Source organism: Lynx canadensis, chromosome C2 (assembly GCF_007474595.2).
Source record: "Lynx canadensis isolate LIC74 chromosome C2, mLynCan4.pri.v2, whole genome shotgun sequence".
NCBI lineage: Eukaryota > Metazoa > Chordata > Mammalia > Carnivora > Felidae > Lynx > Lynx canadensis.
In genome coordinates this window covers 143,705,289-143,722,717 of record NC_044311.2, presented here as the reverse complement: position 1 = coordinate 143,722,717, position 17,429 = coordinate 143,705,289, and the positions used below count along the sequence as shown (strand labels likewise).

Here is a 17,429-nt window from a genome sequence, read left to right as displayed (position 1 = left end):
GAACTTCTGTTACACAGACAGTAGAAAAATATATTCTCCCATTTCTCATTTTGTAGAAGAAAGTTCACATTGAATGGGACTCTGGGATTCAGCTGATCGGAAATGCTGTAGCAATGATACCTGACCTCCTCACTTATGGTAGGGCTGGTAAAAGAAGTCAGAGCTGGACGTTAAGCTGTGGTGTGCATTTGTCTAGAGTTTCAAGTTTGATAGGTTAAAAGAGAATGATATTATAAGGCTGTTCAATGCTGCCAATTTCAAATATTAGTATAGTTCCTGTAAACACACACTTGATGTTAATAGAAATTAAAGAGGACACATCCCATTACTTAACATATTGGCTACAAACAGTTATTGTCTCCACTTTCCAATACTTAATTAAAAGTTAGGTTTCATTCTCCCCAGTGCCTAAGTCAAGTTTTAATTAGAAGTATATAGCCAGAGCCCAATTTACACACTGCCTTCATTGAGTGAGAAGTCAATTGGTCACAACCTAAAACATAGCTTTGGATAAAAACCAACAGACTCCAGGTATATTTAGCATGAGTTATGTTTCCTAGAAACAAGGGTCTTTCCCCCCAAAAAAGTGGGAGAATGAATACAAGTTGCAAAAAGGGTAAGGAAAAAGTTGTCTCCCTTTCCTGGCTTTAGAGCCAACCAAAGAAATCTGAAGATTCCATGACTTACAGATGTTGTATGCATTGTATGCATTCTATGACAGGCATTGGCCTTGATGGTGGAAAGACTGAATGGTTATTAAAGGTGGTGTCCTACATCCCAATCCTACTTCTAGGAACTTCATTACAGATAGGCTTAAAATACTTCCAAATGCAAACACTACCCCACACTCCCACTTACCTAGACCTGTCTCCTTATTTCACCAGTCAACTAACTCTTACTAAGTATAGAAAGAAAACAGTGACATTGAAATAGTTCACACTGGTGTGTGAATGTGGGATAGTCCTTGAAACTTCCTCAAAAATTTACGTTTCTAAAAAGAGTATTTGTCAAGCTAAATGAATTTCCAGCTGCTGTATTTAGGCAATAAATCAAAGTAAAGGAATAGAAAAGGAAGAAGAGGCCTAACATTCCCACTGGTGATATTTTATTTAACTATCAGAAAAGCCCTTATATCTCCATTTTGCTGGTGAGGCATTGAGGCACAGCAGGGTTAATGAACTTACCCAAGGTCACACTGCTGGCACATTGCAAAGCTACGATCTGGACAAAAATCTGTCTGTAAAACTCATATTCTGCCCAGGTAGGCAATGTCCTCCCACTGGGAGAATATATTTAGGGATCAAGCATAGGACCACCCAGCCAATCCCAGAGTCTTTCCAAGTGTTAGTGTTCCACAACTGCCCCTCTCTTTCATGGATATACTTTACCTGCCTCTAAATTAAATAAATAAATATTTCACTCACCATCCAAATTCTTTCACAACCGAGCAAGCTTGAAGAAATTACTGGGGCAGTCCTTTCAATGTCCTTTGTTACTAATGTTTGTGTAGCTCTTAAAACGATCAAGATTTTCATGTGCATCTTCTTATTTGATTGTGTCAATATCCAGATGACGTACTTTACAGTTAGAGAACCAAAGCTCAGAAAGGTTATCAGCCTGTCCAAGGTCACACAGCAGCTAGATTGCCCAGCTCTGAAACACACCTGCATTACGTCTGTCTCACCAGGCGGGCAATAAATGCCTACAGACGGCTTCAGATAAATAGTTCAGTTCCCTGAGGCTTTTCTCCTGGTTTTCTCCAGAAGTTAAACAAATCAATGTACTTCTCCAGGGCCTACTAATGCAGGAGTGACTTGGCCACTGGAGAAAATTGTGGGTCATTATTTTTTAAAAGAGCAATGGGTTTCACTGACTAGTAATCGCCATGGGTGGTTCTGTGATAGGAAGAACAATGATCAATAAGAATGAATACCCTCACTGAAGGAGTTCACAGTCAAGTGCACAGACATAACAACAGAAGAATAACAGAGGATGAGCCTACAGCAGAGGTATGAGCAGTCCTAGTATAGGCCATGACAGGCACCCTCAACCAGCACTGGCTCCTCAATGAAGCCAGGCTCAGAACTTAGTCTACTGTTCATCCACACTTTTTTCTTCCATTTATTTTTTCCCTTTTAGATACCCCATCTCTCCATCATCCACTTTGCTCCTTTCATCCCATTCCTTATAAATTTTAAAGGCACTGATGGTACCACTTTGGCAATGGAAGGTTTGTATCACTAGAATGTAAGCTCCATGAGGGAAGAAATTCTTGTCTGTTTTGTTCATTGCTATGTCCTTCAATGCCCACAACAATACATGGCATAAAATAGGTGTTCAACAAATACATATTGGAAGAAAAATCTGATACTCATCTAAGAATTCTTAAATTAACAAAGAACAATGAGTTTAATAAATTCACAAATGAAAAGATCTCTCCCCACTCTATCCCAAATGGCACAAATTTTCCCTGTTCTATGTACACACTCATTCCTTCATTGTTTCATTTTCCCACAGTTAGTAGCTTCAATGTGATGCCCTGGTGTCTTCTCCCCAGACTCTAAGCTTTTGTGTCCATTCCTGGTTTAGAAGGGGCCTCTCTTTGATGTAAATGGGGTCACTGACAAGCCAGCAGCCTCTGATGTATTGTGTTCTGTGTAGATTGGGATTTGGAACTCCAACAGTGGCCTTAACATGACCGATGGCAACAAAGACAGGTCCAACAACATCACTGATTCACTGGCCAACCGAACACTCATAGTCACCACCATTTTGGTAAGTTGACTGGAAGTCAGGGTGTCTTATCTGGACTCCTACCCTAGACTTTAAACATTTTTTTCTGCAAATGTCTATTTTTAATTAGGACACTAAAAATTTATATTTGTATATACCTATAATTGCATTGAATTAGAAGCTTCCAACAATGTTCTGAATATCTCCCACCTTGGATCCATTCTCAACTCAGCCTCACTCCACTCTCTAGCCCAATCCAATTAGTCTCCCTTGCTCTCTGGCTGGTGGTTGTTTTCAACCAAGGAGACAAGAGACCAAGGAAGTAGGGAAAAGAGAAGTAAGAACATCCAATGGTTTTCTCAGAACTTCTGTCCTTCACAACCACAGCTCTTATTCTGTCAATGACCCTGCTTCTAGACTTCTGCTGTCCTGGACTCCAGGAGTACTCTTTTTTCCTGCCTGCCTGAGCCCTAAGTGCTACCAGCTTCCTGATTATGTTGGTCTTGGAATGTCAATACCCTACCCTTCCTCTCACCTGCATTCCTATTGGCTTCTTTGACCTGCTCACTCTTCCATAAATAACCCATTTACTAAGGGGTTTTTCAAAAGCCCAGGTAAGGATACTTCCTGCTTCCTATTAGAATCCTGATCATACTCCTATCCAGTCATTGTACATCCACAGGTTGTCCATTTTTCTTCTTTTCCAACCCTAACCCAAGGAATAAAGGACAGGAGTTTCCACCTCTAAAATCTTCACTTTCAGACATTCTTGCTTTATTTGATTCAGTCCATAGTGTTGGACAAATTTATTTCTAAACCTGTTAACTTCTGAGAATTGTTCATCCATGATAAAAAACAGTTTTGCTTTTCTGTGACTCCTTTCTCAGGAACTATCACATGGAAATGTAGATTTCTATTTCTATCAGTTTGTTTGAGGATAAGCCTAAATGGGTCTTAAATGTCTGGAGTAAAAAATGTATAACGAGGAGTAAAAGGGCCTATCGGTAATGAAATTATTATAATGTTATAAAATACAATAAATTTTCATTTAGCCAAATGAGAATAAGGTTAAAGATATGTGATAGTGAGGAAATGTCCATTATTCGTAGAATAAGGGATTTATTATGTAAGTGTATAAGCAAAGAATTACCAGATATAAGATTTGAGGTGAGTTCAAATAAGAAAATGGAACTGATAATATAAGAAGACTTAGAAATCGTCTTTGAACAAGACACCCGGAAGGAAACGAACCAAAATATGTAGATAAAAGTGAATATTGAAACTGAGATGAAATTTAACTGAGAGATGAGGAAATGAGACTAGTAGATAGGATGTCTGAAAAGCAAGAGGTTATATTTGCTGATTTAGATTTCCTTTTTGTTAGTAGGTAAAGCTCTTATGTAAAAGCCAGGAGGGAAGGTCAGTCATGCAAAGGAAGTCCGGGTGTGAGTACAGATGAAGACCAGACAGGCAGACATCTGGTCTTCCAGTCCCCTCACTGCTGGACCTCAGGTCCAAATGTGACTGTGTCTCTATCACATGTTTCACTCACAGCCCTGCCCTCAACAGTGGAGGAAAACATTCTCATTCACACACCGAGGAGAGAGAGGTAAGAGGGTACAGGGAAGATGAGTTTAGGGAAGGCAGCATGGTGAGTGACTAACTTCCTTACTCTGATATCCTAATCATCATTTTCAAATATTTTATATCTTCTGACTGCGGATGGAGCTTGTGTAAGTAAATTCTGCCTTCCATTATAACAGGGCTTTCATATTTGGTTTGTTTCATATAGGAAGAACCCTATGTGATGTACAGGAAATCTGATAAGCCTTTGTATGGAAATGACAGATTTGAAGGGTATTGCCTGGATCTGTTGAAAGAATTGTCAAACATCTTGGGCTTCATTTATGATGTCAAACTCGTCCCTGATGGCAAATATGGAGCCCAGAATGACAAAGGAGAGTGGAATGGAATGGTCAAAGAACTTATAGATCATGTAAGCAAAAATGCATGTCTTATAGTTGAGTTTTAAGTGTCTGATAAAATGCATAGCTAGAAGTCAAAGAAAAAAAATGATTCTAAGTCAGCATCGGAAGAAATGTTACACTTATTTGAATCCTAAAAATGGTTTAAAAAGTAGAAGGAAACAATGTAGAAATAGAGTTGCTTATGTAGAAGGGCAAGTAAGGACACAAATTGGGGACAAAAATGTATGGATCCATCCATCATACGGAAGAGTAAACCTGAGTGATTCTTAAATTTGATAAAGAATTCTACAGTTTGCAGCTCAAAGTCTCATCTTGTCAGCTGATTTTATGACCAAGTGGCTCCTTTTTTGCTTTATTTACATGCCCTTTTTAAAGACATACCCCTGCAAATTTTTCTTCCATTTACTTCCAGAATGTGTGTATGTCTGTGTGTGTGTGTGTGTGTGTGTGTGTGTGTGTGTGTGTGTGTATTTTATACCTTCTGGCTTCTCTTTGCTAGTAACTACCATTTCACAAACCTAACTGTGTAAATCAACTGCTTTTATAGTAAAGCCAATCATTACAGAAGCTTCTTGCATGAAAAACATTTGAAATTAAGAAGTATAGGGGCGCCTGGGTGGCGCAGTCGGTTAAGCGTCCGACTTCAGCCAGGTCACGATCTTGCGGTCCGTGAGTTCGAGCCCCGCGTCGGGCTCTGTGCTGACTGCTCAGAGCCTGGAGCCTGTTTCCGATTCTGTGTCTCCCTCTCTCTCTGCCCCTCCCCCGTTCATGCTCTGTCTCTCTCTGTCCCAAAAATAAATAAACGTTGAAAAAAAAAAAATAAAAAAAAAAAAAAAATAAAAAAAAAAAAAAAAAAAAAAGAAGTATAGATCAGGAGTACCCAGAACCGTCCAGACATTTGCTGGGAAGTGATACAAATAAGACAATGATTTCAAACTTGCTTTTGCAGAAGGCTGATCTGGCAGTGGCTCCTCTAACCATTACCTATGTTCGGGAGAAAGTCATTGACTTCTCCAAGCCCTTCATGACCCTGGGTATCAGCATTCTCTACCGGAAGCCCAATGGTACCAATCCAGGAGTGTTCTCCTTCCTCAACCCCCTGTCTCCTGACATTTGGATGTATGTGCTCTTAGCCTGCTTGGGAGTCAGTTGTGTACTCTTTGTGATTGCAAGGTGAGTTCGAGAACTACTGAATTTACCAGAGATCTAGGTGTGCCTCAGACTGACATGTATGTTCTAGAGGTAAATATAGGTTAAGAACATTAAAGTGTTATTTTAGTTTTGCCTACTGCTCCATTCTGTCAAGTTTGCCCTCACAAAGGCCATGCTGTAAATGAGTATCTTCTAATTTTTTATAAAGTTACTTTTAAAAGACAAGAAGATATTTTTTATATGAATTTAACTTTCTCAGTATTTCAAGCAACATAAAATGTTCATTTACCCATTTTCCCTGAATTATATTATAACAAAAGCAACAGCTCACCTAATAAATCTAAAACATTTCAACAGGAAGAGTAAAATGCTGTCCAGACACTTGACCCCTGGAATATTCAGTTAAGCAAAACAGGAGAAAGTTATCTAGTAATTGTTGTAGCAAATGAGAAATACTGGGATGAAACAAGGTCATGAATCCTCAGGAACAAAGAAAAATACTTTGAAGATTTTATAAAATTTATTTTTTAAAACTATAGAGAGTTAAAGAGAATTCTAGAAATAACTATGAAAAGAAAAATTACTAGCATGTAGAGTCTAGAGGCATGAAATATTTATGCTACCATTGATGATTCAGTTTAGGTTTTTTTTCCTGAGATAACTCTATATTTAACCATTCCACTTTCCACCATTCTTCAAAGGATTTTTATACCTTTTAGTAGATGATATTTTCTAAATACCTTTGATGGTGAATTTGAAAGAAACACAGCTATTTTCTCTTTCTGTTGGCTTAAACATTTGATATCCCTAGATGGACCGTGTAAAAAAATAATTGCTTTTGTATGTCCCCCACTCATTTTCAATCTTTTTAATCTTTCAACAAAACTCAGTGAACTTTCTTCCCTGATCAATTTTTGTTTTCCCGCCAGGAATTTCGATGAGAAAAATTTCTTCAGGCTAGCTCTCTGTCATTGTCCACTCTCTGGTTTTGATGAATGCCAAGGAACTCTTTCCCTGGCATAATTATAAGGAATGCTTGGGAAAACAACCCAGGATAGAAAAGTCTTAGAGATCCATGAGGCACATATGGTCAAACTGAATGAATGTGTGCTCTCACATGTGGGTATTTATATATTCAACAGGAAATAAATGTTTTCTCCATACCCCATATCTTATCATTACCAGACCCCAGATCAGCTTCCAGATTTTGCCCAACTATTAACTACATTTAAGCAATGATCAAAGTTCTCTTCCATATGTCGTACCACAAAAAAATAATATGTTAAAAGTAGTATAGTGATACTATCCTCTGGTACTTTAGTGCTCTAAATCAATGGTTCTCAACTAGGAGAGACTTTGTCTTTCAGCTAACATTTGGCCATGTTCTAAAAACATTTTTTTGGTTATCACAACCAAGAGTGCAAAACGGTACTGGTATAAAGTGGGTACAGTTCATAGATGCCACTGAACGTCCTACAGTAGGCACATAGCTCCCCACAATAAAGAATTACCCCTAAATGTCAACAGCACCAAGATTCAGAGACAATGTTTTAAATAATTAAAGAAGATGTTGCTTTGGGTATCAAATTTTCAGAGACAAGTTGCTGAGCTTTGGGGGTGCATTTCTCATTACGGTCTACTAAGTGAAATTAATACAGCCCTAGAATGGCTATTTCAAACATGACTACTTGATGTACATTGTAACGATGGATAAGACATTTTACTTTGGCTCGTTGTTCCATTCCTCTGCTCTGGGGCCCGCATCTGTTGGGTGATATTGGAGACAGTGGAGCAAACCAAACAGCAGAGGGAAGTGGGTTTCCATATCCCCCAGTCTGTGGTTCTGTCTAGGCAGTGATGTTGATGAGTAGAAGAGGCAAGACAATGTTGATGACCAAATATTTAGCATACTGATTTGATCATGGCCAGTGGGAAACAAAACATGTCAGCAGCATCCAGAAGTTCTTATAAGCATACGGGCTGAATGTATCCTTACACTCAACCCCAACTGTGCCTTTCACTTGCCTTATTTTTGCCATCCGAACATGTCCGAATAATGTAACATTCGGTCGTTTTCCCCTCCTTACTCTGGTTGTTTCTCTATCAGCTGTTAGTGACCCAGAGCCCTATATTTTGTGACTTCATTCTATTTCTATTAAGAACACACCCCGCAATCAATACTATCCACTCAGTGTTCCTACTCACCGACAGCACCATTTATAAACCAGCTCTTCATTTAGTTTATTCTCCTTGTTGCCCCCTACTTGCTACCTCTCCTCTCACTCTGGGTTTTGGAAAGGTGGAATTGTATGCATCCAATGCACACTTGCAAACAGCATGGTGGTGGAACGTGGGAAGTAACTCCCTGAGGTACACAGGTGCACTGCCATGGGGATCATCCTCTCAACTATATTCATCTCAACACCCTTGAATCCATTTCCACTTCTACTTCATAAAGCCACTAAATATATTTTGGAGGTGATTCCCAAAGACAAAATCCTTGTTGAATATACGTGCCACTTCACTTTTAATTCCCACCATCATAGCTAGAGACCATGAACTTGGTCACTCTGCACCAAGAAGCTAAGATGTGAAACAGCTTTCTGTTATCACCTTAGTGGTTTGCATTCAAAATAGTGAAGTAGAAGTAAAAAAGTTAATCTCCTAATCATCTTTAGCTCTAGAGAGGCTTTTGAATTTGCGTTTTGAAGTGTATCCTTTTATGTCCTTTTAAAGGGGAAAAAATAAAGCCCATCACCGCTTTTGGACTAATGTTCTCACTAGATAGATGCTTAAAAATCATTTGCTAAACTGAATTGAATTCATAAAGTTAGACAAACTAAGGAAAACCATAAAAATTTAAGTTACTATGACTTGTTTAGTTTATGATTCTGTAAATGTGCATCTCAGTGTTTTTGTTTTGTGGTTAACATTCTTTAATTGCTTTTTGCAAAATATTCAACCCCAAAGAATTATGTCCATCATGAATACACAATTTAAATAAACCAAATATCCAGACATAATGTCTGCTTACATTTTATGATTTATGTTTGCCTTCTTAAACCTGAACATTTTCTAAGTTGGCTTTGGCAAAAAACAAACTGACTGTAACTCAAAGGTTGTAATACAAACCCAGTGGTTATATCACAAACTCAAATAGAGCTCTCCCCTTTAAAAGATGAACATATCTCCCTTTCTTCATGAGGTCCAATATTCATTCTCAGCCATAAAAAGAATCCCTTAATTAGAGATCTTCAGTCTGCAGATTGTTTTATATCTTTCATTCAAGTAAAAGCTTGGCATATATAAACATAAACCCAAGATGAACCTTTATATTTCAACATAATGCTACTCCTTTATATGCAAATTTTGACACAGATTCTAAGCACATTTGTACCTTTCTCTGTTATTTTACTAAAGATCAGTATCAATTGGGAATAGCAACTTCAGAACATCATTGTGCGGGTCCTATATTAATTTCCCCCCAGCCTTCCTGATGCTGACATTGCTGTCACGTTGGCTACCTTTAAGCAGGCACTGGGCATTTCAAACTGAAATATCTACATCCAGGCAACAGGTGGGTCTATTGCATTATGAAAAACCAGTGTCTTATAGCCCAGGATCCTACTGATAGCTAATAGTCCTCAGTCCAACCCCAAATCACTCCGAGTCCTAGAGAGAAAGAACCTCAAATATCTCTGCAGACCAGGCAGAGTCATACTGCTGCTTAGGCAGTTTTCTTTTTTTCCATAGAAAATTAGACTAATTGTTCACTTAGAACTGCAAAGTATGAAACACTGACACAAGTTAAAAGCAGAATTTCAAAGAGGAAGTGGTGAGGTCATTGATCAGAGCATACATGAGGAAGCAATACCTGACTATCAGGGGGTTAGTGGTTGCCAGGTTTTATGGTCTGTTTAGAAAACTCCTCCTTTTGAGTGCATGAGCCTCCTAATTTATTGCAATTAGTATTTTAAAATTATTGTACAAGTGACAATGATATTGTTGAAGTAACAGCATCTTTACTGTGCATACTGTTTCAATTAGTGGGTTCATTAATATCGGTATTCATTTCTTCAGCTCAGTAAACTACTATGGTTAGAAGAGTGTATAAATTCAAAACTTAATTATATTGTTGAAACAGTAATTAAAATGTATTGGCATGGCATTATCAATTGCAGCTATATTCACAAGCTTCACAGGAACCTGCGCTGTGAACCCTGCAGCTGTGGAGAAGGTTCAGTAATGAGTTGGATACCATTATTGTGGCGTAAACTATAAGGCTGTTATCCTGGTACCCCTAATTCCGATGAGGAGACCCTGTACACTTTCCAGAAGGTGTCCAGGGTTTTAGGGAATGGTTTTGCATTCAGAGGGTCTGCCCAGTTCCTTGGGCATGATTCATAGCGTGCCCTGCTTTTCGCTCTAGATAATGTATTCACCTTAATCCCAGTTCTCCCCATTGTGTCAGCAACCTGCTATTGTTTACTGCTGAAACCTTATGGCTGGAGAGCATTCCGTATGTTCTCATCGGTTTTATGGGGTTTTAACATTACTCTAACGCTCCTGCTTGCATTCAAAGGACCCAATGGCAAATGGCAAAGCTTCCAGCCTAAGGACTCCTGCATTTTAAATCATTTCCAGATCACTTTGCTGAGCATCTGCTAATGTCTCTTTGGAAAAATAAGTGCCCCTTGGCAAGATAGCCCTACAAAATAACCACAGAGCAGGCAACTCCTTGGGCTACAAAGGCCAGACAGATTTTTCAAAAACAGAGAAAGAACCAAAAATCTCTTCCTCAGATTTTTATTTTCACACATCCCAGAGATATCTGGATTCCATCTTGTTTACAAATAAGGAAACTGAGGCCAGAGAGGTTAAGTGACTTGTTGAAGATCGACTTCCTAACCTGCTAGGACTGCTGATCAAGTGACTACAATCTGTCATTCTATCAACAAAATAAAAACAAATCAAAAGGGAAATTTGAATGTAAAGCTCTCCTGGGAGACAAGCTATAGAGTTAACACTCATGAACCCTATCCCTATCTCCTGGTCCAGGATACTTCTAAGTTTAAACTTTGTCTCTTCATTGAAAGATTATGATTTGCCTTTCCATATATGAACTGAACAAAATCGAATATACCCCAAATCCACACCTTCTTTTTGTTCACTAATTTTTTCACGATTGCAGGTCTTTTGATGCGTTATGAAATCATTAAACCACATACTTCTTTTAAGCATCTGTCCACAGATGCCCCTCGCAGGCAAGGCACCGCTTCACTTTGTGTCCCCCAGCCTCTAGCAACATAGTATCTTGACACTTGGTATGAAACCAGTGTATGTAGCAGTCATTGCTGCTTGGTGGGGTAAACACTTGGGATGAGTGAACCTTTCTTTACAGCCCAACTAGTTGTTCAGTAAAATGGAAATGAATGAAAACTCAGAAGAATTCAGTAAATGTAGGTCGGAGACGTACAATTCCAGCCAACCAAAGCACTTGGCCTAGAAATAAGAAGTTTGGTAAATATAATGTCTCAAGTCTCCTTTGAACCTTGCCCACCAAAGCTGTAAGTTGATGAATATTGCCTTTACTGTTTGGGTTTGATTACTTTCACCATTGATTGTTGGGTTTTCTGTATTGTTCAGCAAGTTTTGCTGGTGCCACGTGCATTTATCTGATGTTTACAGACTGTTTCTGTTAACTATGCAGGTTTACACCCTACGAGTGGTATAACCCCCACCCATGCAACCCTGACTCAGATGTGGTGGAAAACAATTTTACTTTACTAAATAGTTTCTGGTTTGGAGTTGGCGCTCTCATGCAGCAAGGTACATCGGTTGCCCATCTTTGTCACAGGCATCCCAGAGTCTGCTGACAGGCTTTGTTGCTGGTAAACTCCACCCTAAAGCGAGAGGGTAGGCTGAAAAACCATCTCAGGAATCAAAAAAAAAAATAGAACCTGACCTTCCCAGCCAGTTCTAAAAATAGCAAAGATAAAAATGTGAACTAAATGGAACCTCTTGCTATATTTCTAAAATAAGACTTCTACCAAGCAGTGAATACAAATGTTCCTAGAAGGAAGTAAAGGTTAAAGTATCTTAGAAATGGTTTACAAATTTGCACAGGTGGAGGTATCAGATCTTTCCTTTTCAGCCATAACTGTGCAAGCCAAGGGTTCGAAAGGAGTGGAATTTGAATCCTTTGAAAATTAAGTTGGCTGACATTTTTCCAATAGCTGACACTAACTAAATTGTCACCACTCTGGCAACCCTACTGGGATCCATCTTAGCTTGTAACTTTTCAGTCTTCCTTGATCAGTAAGCACAGCAACAGTAAACTCTCAAGGTTGAGGAAATGAAATTCAATCCACAGAGTTGTAATATATTTTCTATAGTTTCTATGATGTGGGGATTTTGATTTTGGTGGGGAAGGAGGAGGGAGTTTCTTTAAACTTTGGAAGAATTCCAACGCTTTCGTGGATTTTCCTCAGCTTTGATTCTAGGCGTATGGTCTAGAAAAGACTTCCCGAGATTAAATGCATTAATTTAAGAAAATCATAAGTCACAGATGCTGTCGTTTTAGAATAATCTGCTCATTTGACAATAAGCTGCTAAATAAATTGGCAAAGAAAATTCAGCAAGAATATATATTAAACATGTTTGTTACTTGGGGGTGAACCTAAGGCTTCTCATAAGGGAGTTGTTATAATACCCCTGGAAATGTTTACATTCTGTGTCTACAAATGGGAGAGAGAGAGAACAAGGGTCTGTAGTGTGGAAATGCCAAATATTTGAGGAAAGTGAGTAAATTCTCTCATCTGGCAGTTCAGCATAGTTTATGTGGGCATCGTTAAATACGTATAGACATAGCATCTAATTTACTACGAATCAGTTGGATAAGTTTAGAGCATCGCACAGAACTTTTAAGTTCTGCAGGAAAACCCATCAGAAGCTATATACTGCTTTACCAATGCATTTAATTTGTAGGACATTTATCTTGTAAGGAATTACTTTCAAAAAATAAGGAGACCGACCCCTCCCCCAGACACTATAGCTTGCCTTTCTATACCATTAGAATAGAAAAATATAGACATGGGTTTCAAAAAGCACGCAGCAAGTCCATGCAGGTATATATGATCATGACTGCCTTGTGTCATATGAGTGCACCCACCTCCCCAAATCTCTTTCATATTCTGTTTGGAGTTTACCATCATCCACAGCAAACCATGGGATGCAGTGTCTGATCGTTACCACTACCTTGGGTACATGACAGTCAGCCCCAACCAGACTCTGCTTGTTTTTCAAGAAGTTTAAAAATATTTGTCAGTTGAAATATCATCGTATACAAATTTGTGGTACTGATGACTCCTAGTGCATCTGTCTTTAGCATGTGGCATTGGGCCAGGTAGCAACCTTCTGTATCAACTGTTGTGCTCTCTCTTGTTAGCAGAAGCTTGTCACTGTACTCAATTGGAAACCATTTGTTTAATTTCTTTTTTAATGTGATGATCAGACTTTCTCTTTTCTACAGAGCGTGAGCAAAGTCTGGATCAGGATTGGCTGTCATGTCTGCCGTAAAAGGCACTAAAGGGACTTCAGCAAGTATTGTCTCTCATCCCAAAATTTTCTAAGGATGTTTCACTCAACTTTTATTGCTTTCATAACTTCATTCTCTCTACTTCTGAACTTGGACAGATCATCTCTATTTGAGGAAAGCCATTTCTAAGTATTTCAGTTAACACTGAGGGTCACGAAAGTCACAAAACTATGTGAAAATAAAAAACACAATGACATATCCAGAAATCTGATTTATATCATATGCCAAGGGTTTAAAATGCAATCTGAGTAGGTTTCTACTAATTATTTTTTTCAATTTCCACAACTTCATTCAAAAGTACATTTATTTTAAATATGCTAGATGCGAATTTGTATTTTTTGTTACCTGTCAGAGGTTGGTTATCAATGGGTTTATCCAGTTTTGCTGCCACATAATACATAATTACACAAATAACAAATTACTACCTTATATTTTCACGAATGCTACAAAATAACATAAGGATAAATTTATAGGAGAAAATCTATAACTATAAGCTAAGAAAATATATCTATATTAACTGTATTACTTCTTTCCCATGGCTATTTTATGAAATAAATGGTATTTTAATGATAAGCAACTAAAGATCTAAATAATATCACACTGCCAAAAGGCTGCTAGATCAATTAAGTACAAAGATATGAAACAACCTTGGGCATTAAACACACGCAGACACCCACAGGCATATAAATCCCATTAAACCACAAGATTAAAACAACAGCAACAAACTATCCCACTAAATCCTTGGAGGCAATTTAATGGAAACTATTATAAATCTGTGTAATATTACACACCCAAATTCAAACAAACAAAAGAAGGAAATACGAATTGCAATGCAACTATTTACCTCATTAAAAGAGAATAAAGCTCCTAGATTTCCTAAGAGCATTAGGAAAATATATCTGTTAATTCAAAGCCCGGAAACTCTGCCAACCTTGATCTGCTTATCATGAGCCCCGAGCTGGCTTTGATTTCATGAGCAATATGTGTGTCTGTTTATAGATTAAATTTGAGCATAAACTCATTTATCTGTAGATTGGTAAACTCCAGTTCCCCTTTCCATCTTAAGCCATTGACTACAAAACTTCAAAACACCCAATCAGAATAGCGAAAGAATCTTTGAAACCAGATATTTCCCCTGTTCTACTTCACGTTTTGGATTTTTACATTTAGGGTGTTTTTCCTCCACTTTTTAACTAGTCATATAAACTTATCATGCCCCCAAGTTCATGGAGGAAATGCCAAGTACAGAACCCACGGTGAATTTCAGGCAAGCAGAGCAGCCAAAATCCACCCATGAATCAGTACAACTGGAATGAGCCCTGCATATCCCCTTCTGCCCCTTTTAATTCTACTACTGGATTCATTGACCTTCATAGCTCAGGTTGACCAACAGTTTTGAGCTAGGGAGTTTTCACAAATGTCTAACCTTTGTGTAAGGACACTTGGCCCATAGACCCTTTCTTTTAGAGAGAAAGGGTCTCTTAGAAAACACGTTAAGTGCCTCTCCATGTTATCTTTCACAATAATAATCATTGGATGACATATAAAAATGGATTTTTTTTTACCAGAAAGAGCCCCTTTCCACTTAAGAAACAGCCAGTCATTGATGTATAATTAATAAAAGAGCACTTTAAAAAAACAAAAGTATGTTTTTCAGTGACTACATTCTCCTCAGTCAATTAAGAATATACATTAGAAAAAAAATAATTTTGACTTTAAAAGTAGCATAAAACAATGAAAAAAGATTCATCTGCTGTCAAGTGTGGCTTTATCCTATTTCATTTTATTGTAAAATCCTAATGTCTTATTAAAGTACATGAGACAAGTGGCATAATATGTTAATCTTTTAAAAGTTTCTCATATCCTTTAACCTTAAATAAAAATATGTTAGCACTTCAAAGTTTTCATAGCTGTATAAAAACTGATAACACTTTATTTCACACAATAAGATACATATCCAAAAGTTTAATAAAAGCATCCAAAGATTGGGGGTTGACTTTTCAACAAAAACAAGCAAACAAACTCAGATCTAAGCAACTAAACTAACTCTATAAATTTTAGACATAGAATATCTCAGGGTTAAACACATTTAATACCATCAAATGTCAATAAGTTGCATTTTAAGAAGTAATTGTGATTAGTGAAAAAGATTATTTAGATTTTGCTCTAATTCGAAAAAATACTTCTATTTCACCTACACACAAGAGAGCAAGTCTTTGATGGCTTTATAATTTTCATGTCACAAAAATGCATTATCTCTCAGACTAGTGTTGAATCATAAGTCTTCTCTCTTTTAACTTTGCTTAACACTCTTATTCTGGTGACACCATCACAGGATCAGAGCTGATGCCCAAAGCTCTATCAACCAGAATAGTTGGCGGGATATGGTGGTTTTTCACCTTAATCATCATTTCATCCTACACTGCCAACCTGGCTGCCTTCTTGACAGTGGAGAGAATGGAATCCCCCATAGATTCAGCAGATGATCTGGCAAAGCAAACCAAGATAGAATATGGGGCAGTCAGAGATGGATCCACAATGACCTTCTTCAAGGTAAGAAACCGACAATGGGTTCTCAATGGTTACCTCATACCGAGGGGAGGGAAACGTGGAATAGAAGAGTCTCTCTTAAAAATAAAGATGGGGGGAGGGCAGGTTTAAAAAAAATAATAAAATTTACTATGACACACTCCCATTACAAGGAACCTATGTGCCCCCAGCAGTCAGTATAAAGCAGTTTCTCTGGTTCCTCTATCCCCAGTTTAGTACACTCAGATCTATAGGTCAGTATCTTCTTGCTGTCACTAGAACAACAACAGCAACAAAAATGCTGTTTTCTGAATACAGCTCAACTACCCATTGACTAATCACTCATGCATGGAACCTATAAAACAAAGATTCCTTAATTTGAAATTCTGACAATCAGATTACAGAATACTTGAATATCATTGTTTTGTTCTTTCTGTTCTGTATCTAATGAGATAGAAACGGATAACAAATAAACGTATTGACACTGGAATTTATTTGGAGATTCAGAACCAAAAACATTCTGAGGGAGTCCAGTCAAATATTGTATCTGCACCAGTGAGGACGGTGCCACCCGGGTAGCCTGAAGCTTTCCAATAGCTTGGAGTGCCTTCCAAAGCACCAAAGGAGAATTAAAGTTAGAGTCACATAGTTTTATTGTCAAGTGCATTTCATTGTTCAAGTATTTGTAATTACTTACTTAGAGTGATGCAACTGATTTCTTCCTTGCCTATGAAATAAGCCTTAGTACTTTTATTATGAAATCTCGGACACAATAGGCTCCATGGGTAGGCGGGGTGGTGGGATTTCAATAGATCCTGGGAGGTGTAGAGATAACAAAAACACCTTAGAGATCATGAAGGTCAGCCCTTGGCTTTACTTATGAAGAGAACAAAGCCTTCAGAAGCTAAATTATCTGCTCAAAGTCACAAGCTTGGTCTGTGACAGGGATGGGTTAGAAGCTTCTTTTAAGAGGCAACTGTACATGTGAAGACAAAGAAAAAGAAAAACAGTAGTGCAACCGAAATAAATTCTAAAAACACCTGTGTCAAGGTTTCACATCTAGATTACCAAAAATGAAGTTGTCATCCCAGGATTGAGTAGATACTAATTTAGGAATAAAAAAACTAAGGGTGAAAAAAGGAACAATTCGTTGTTACCAGTGTTGGTTCACCAAAACAGGTACCACTTATGCAGTAAATTTTATTCAACAATTAACAATAATAATTAATAAATAAAAATTACTTTGTTTTAAGAGTAAACTATACCCAGAGGTTTATCAAAAACAGAGCACCATAAAAAGTTAGGATTTACTTTTCCTTTCTGTTAGAAAAAAAAAATGATTTTTAAACATTCTTTTCATTTTAAGAAATATGTCATTGATTTAGTGAATGTATGAAGGGCGGTGATTGTTTCTTCCCTAGACGAGTGTT

At 37.8% G+C, this 17,429-nt stretch overlaps 1 protein-coding gene across 2 annotated transcripts in view; it reads left to right on the top strand.

The window, feature by feature from the left end:
• GRIK1 (glutamate ionotropic receptor kainate type subunit 1) overlaps positions 1-17,429 on the top strand; it is a 370,466-nt gene that overhangs the window by 317,999 nt on the left and 35,038 nt on the right. For both annotated transcript variants that reach the window (XM_030330322.1, XM_030330323.2), the window contains exons 9-13: positions 2,662-2,775; positions 4,526-4,729; positions 5,671-5,894; positions 11,584-11,702; positions 15,806-16,023. In XM_030330322.1, the coding sequence (XP_030186182.1) occupies positions 2,662-2,775; positions 4,526-4,729; positions 5,671-5,894; positions 11,584-11,702; positions 15,806-16,023 (879 nt within the window). The remainder of the gene's footprint in view (positions 1-2,661; positions 2,776-4,525; positions 4,730-5,670; positions 5,895-11,583; positions 11,703-15,805; positions 16,024-17,429) is intronic.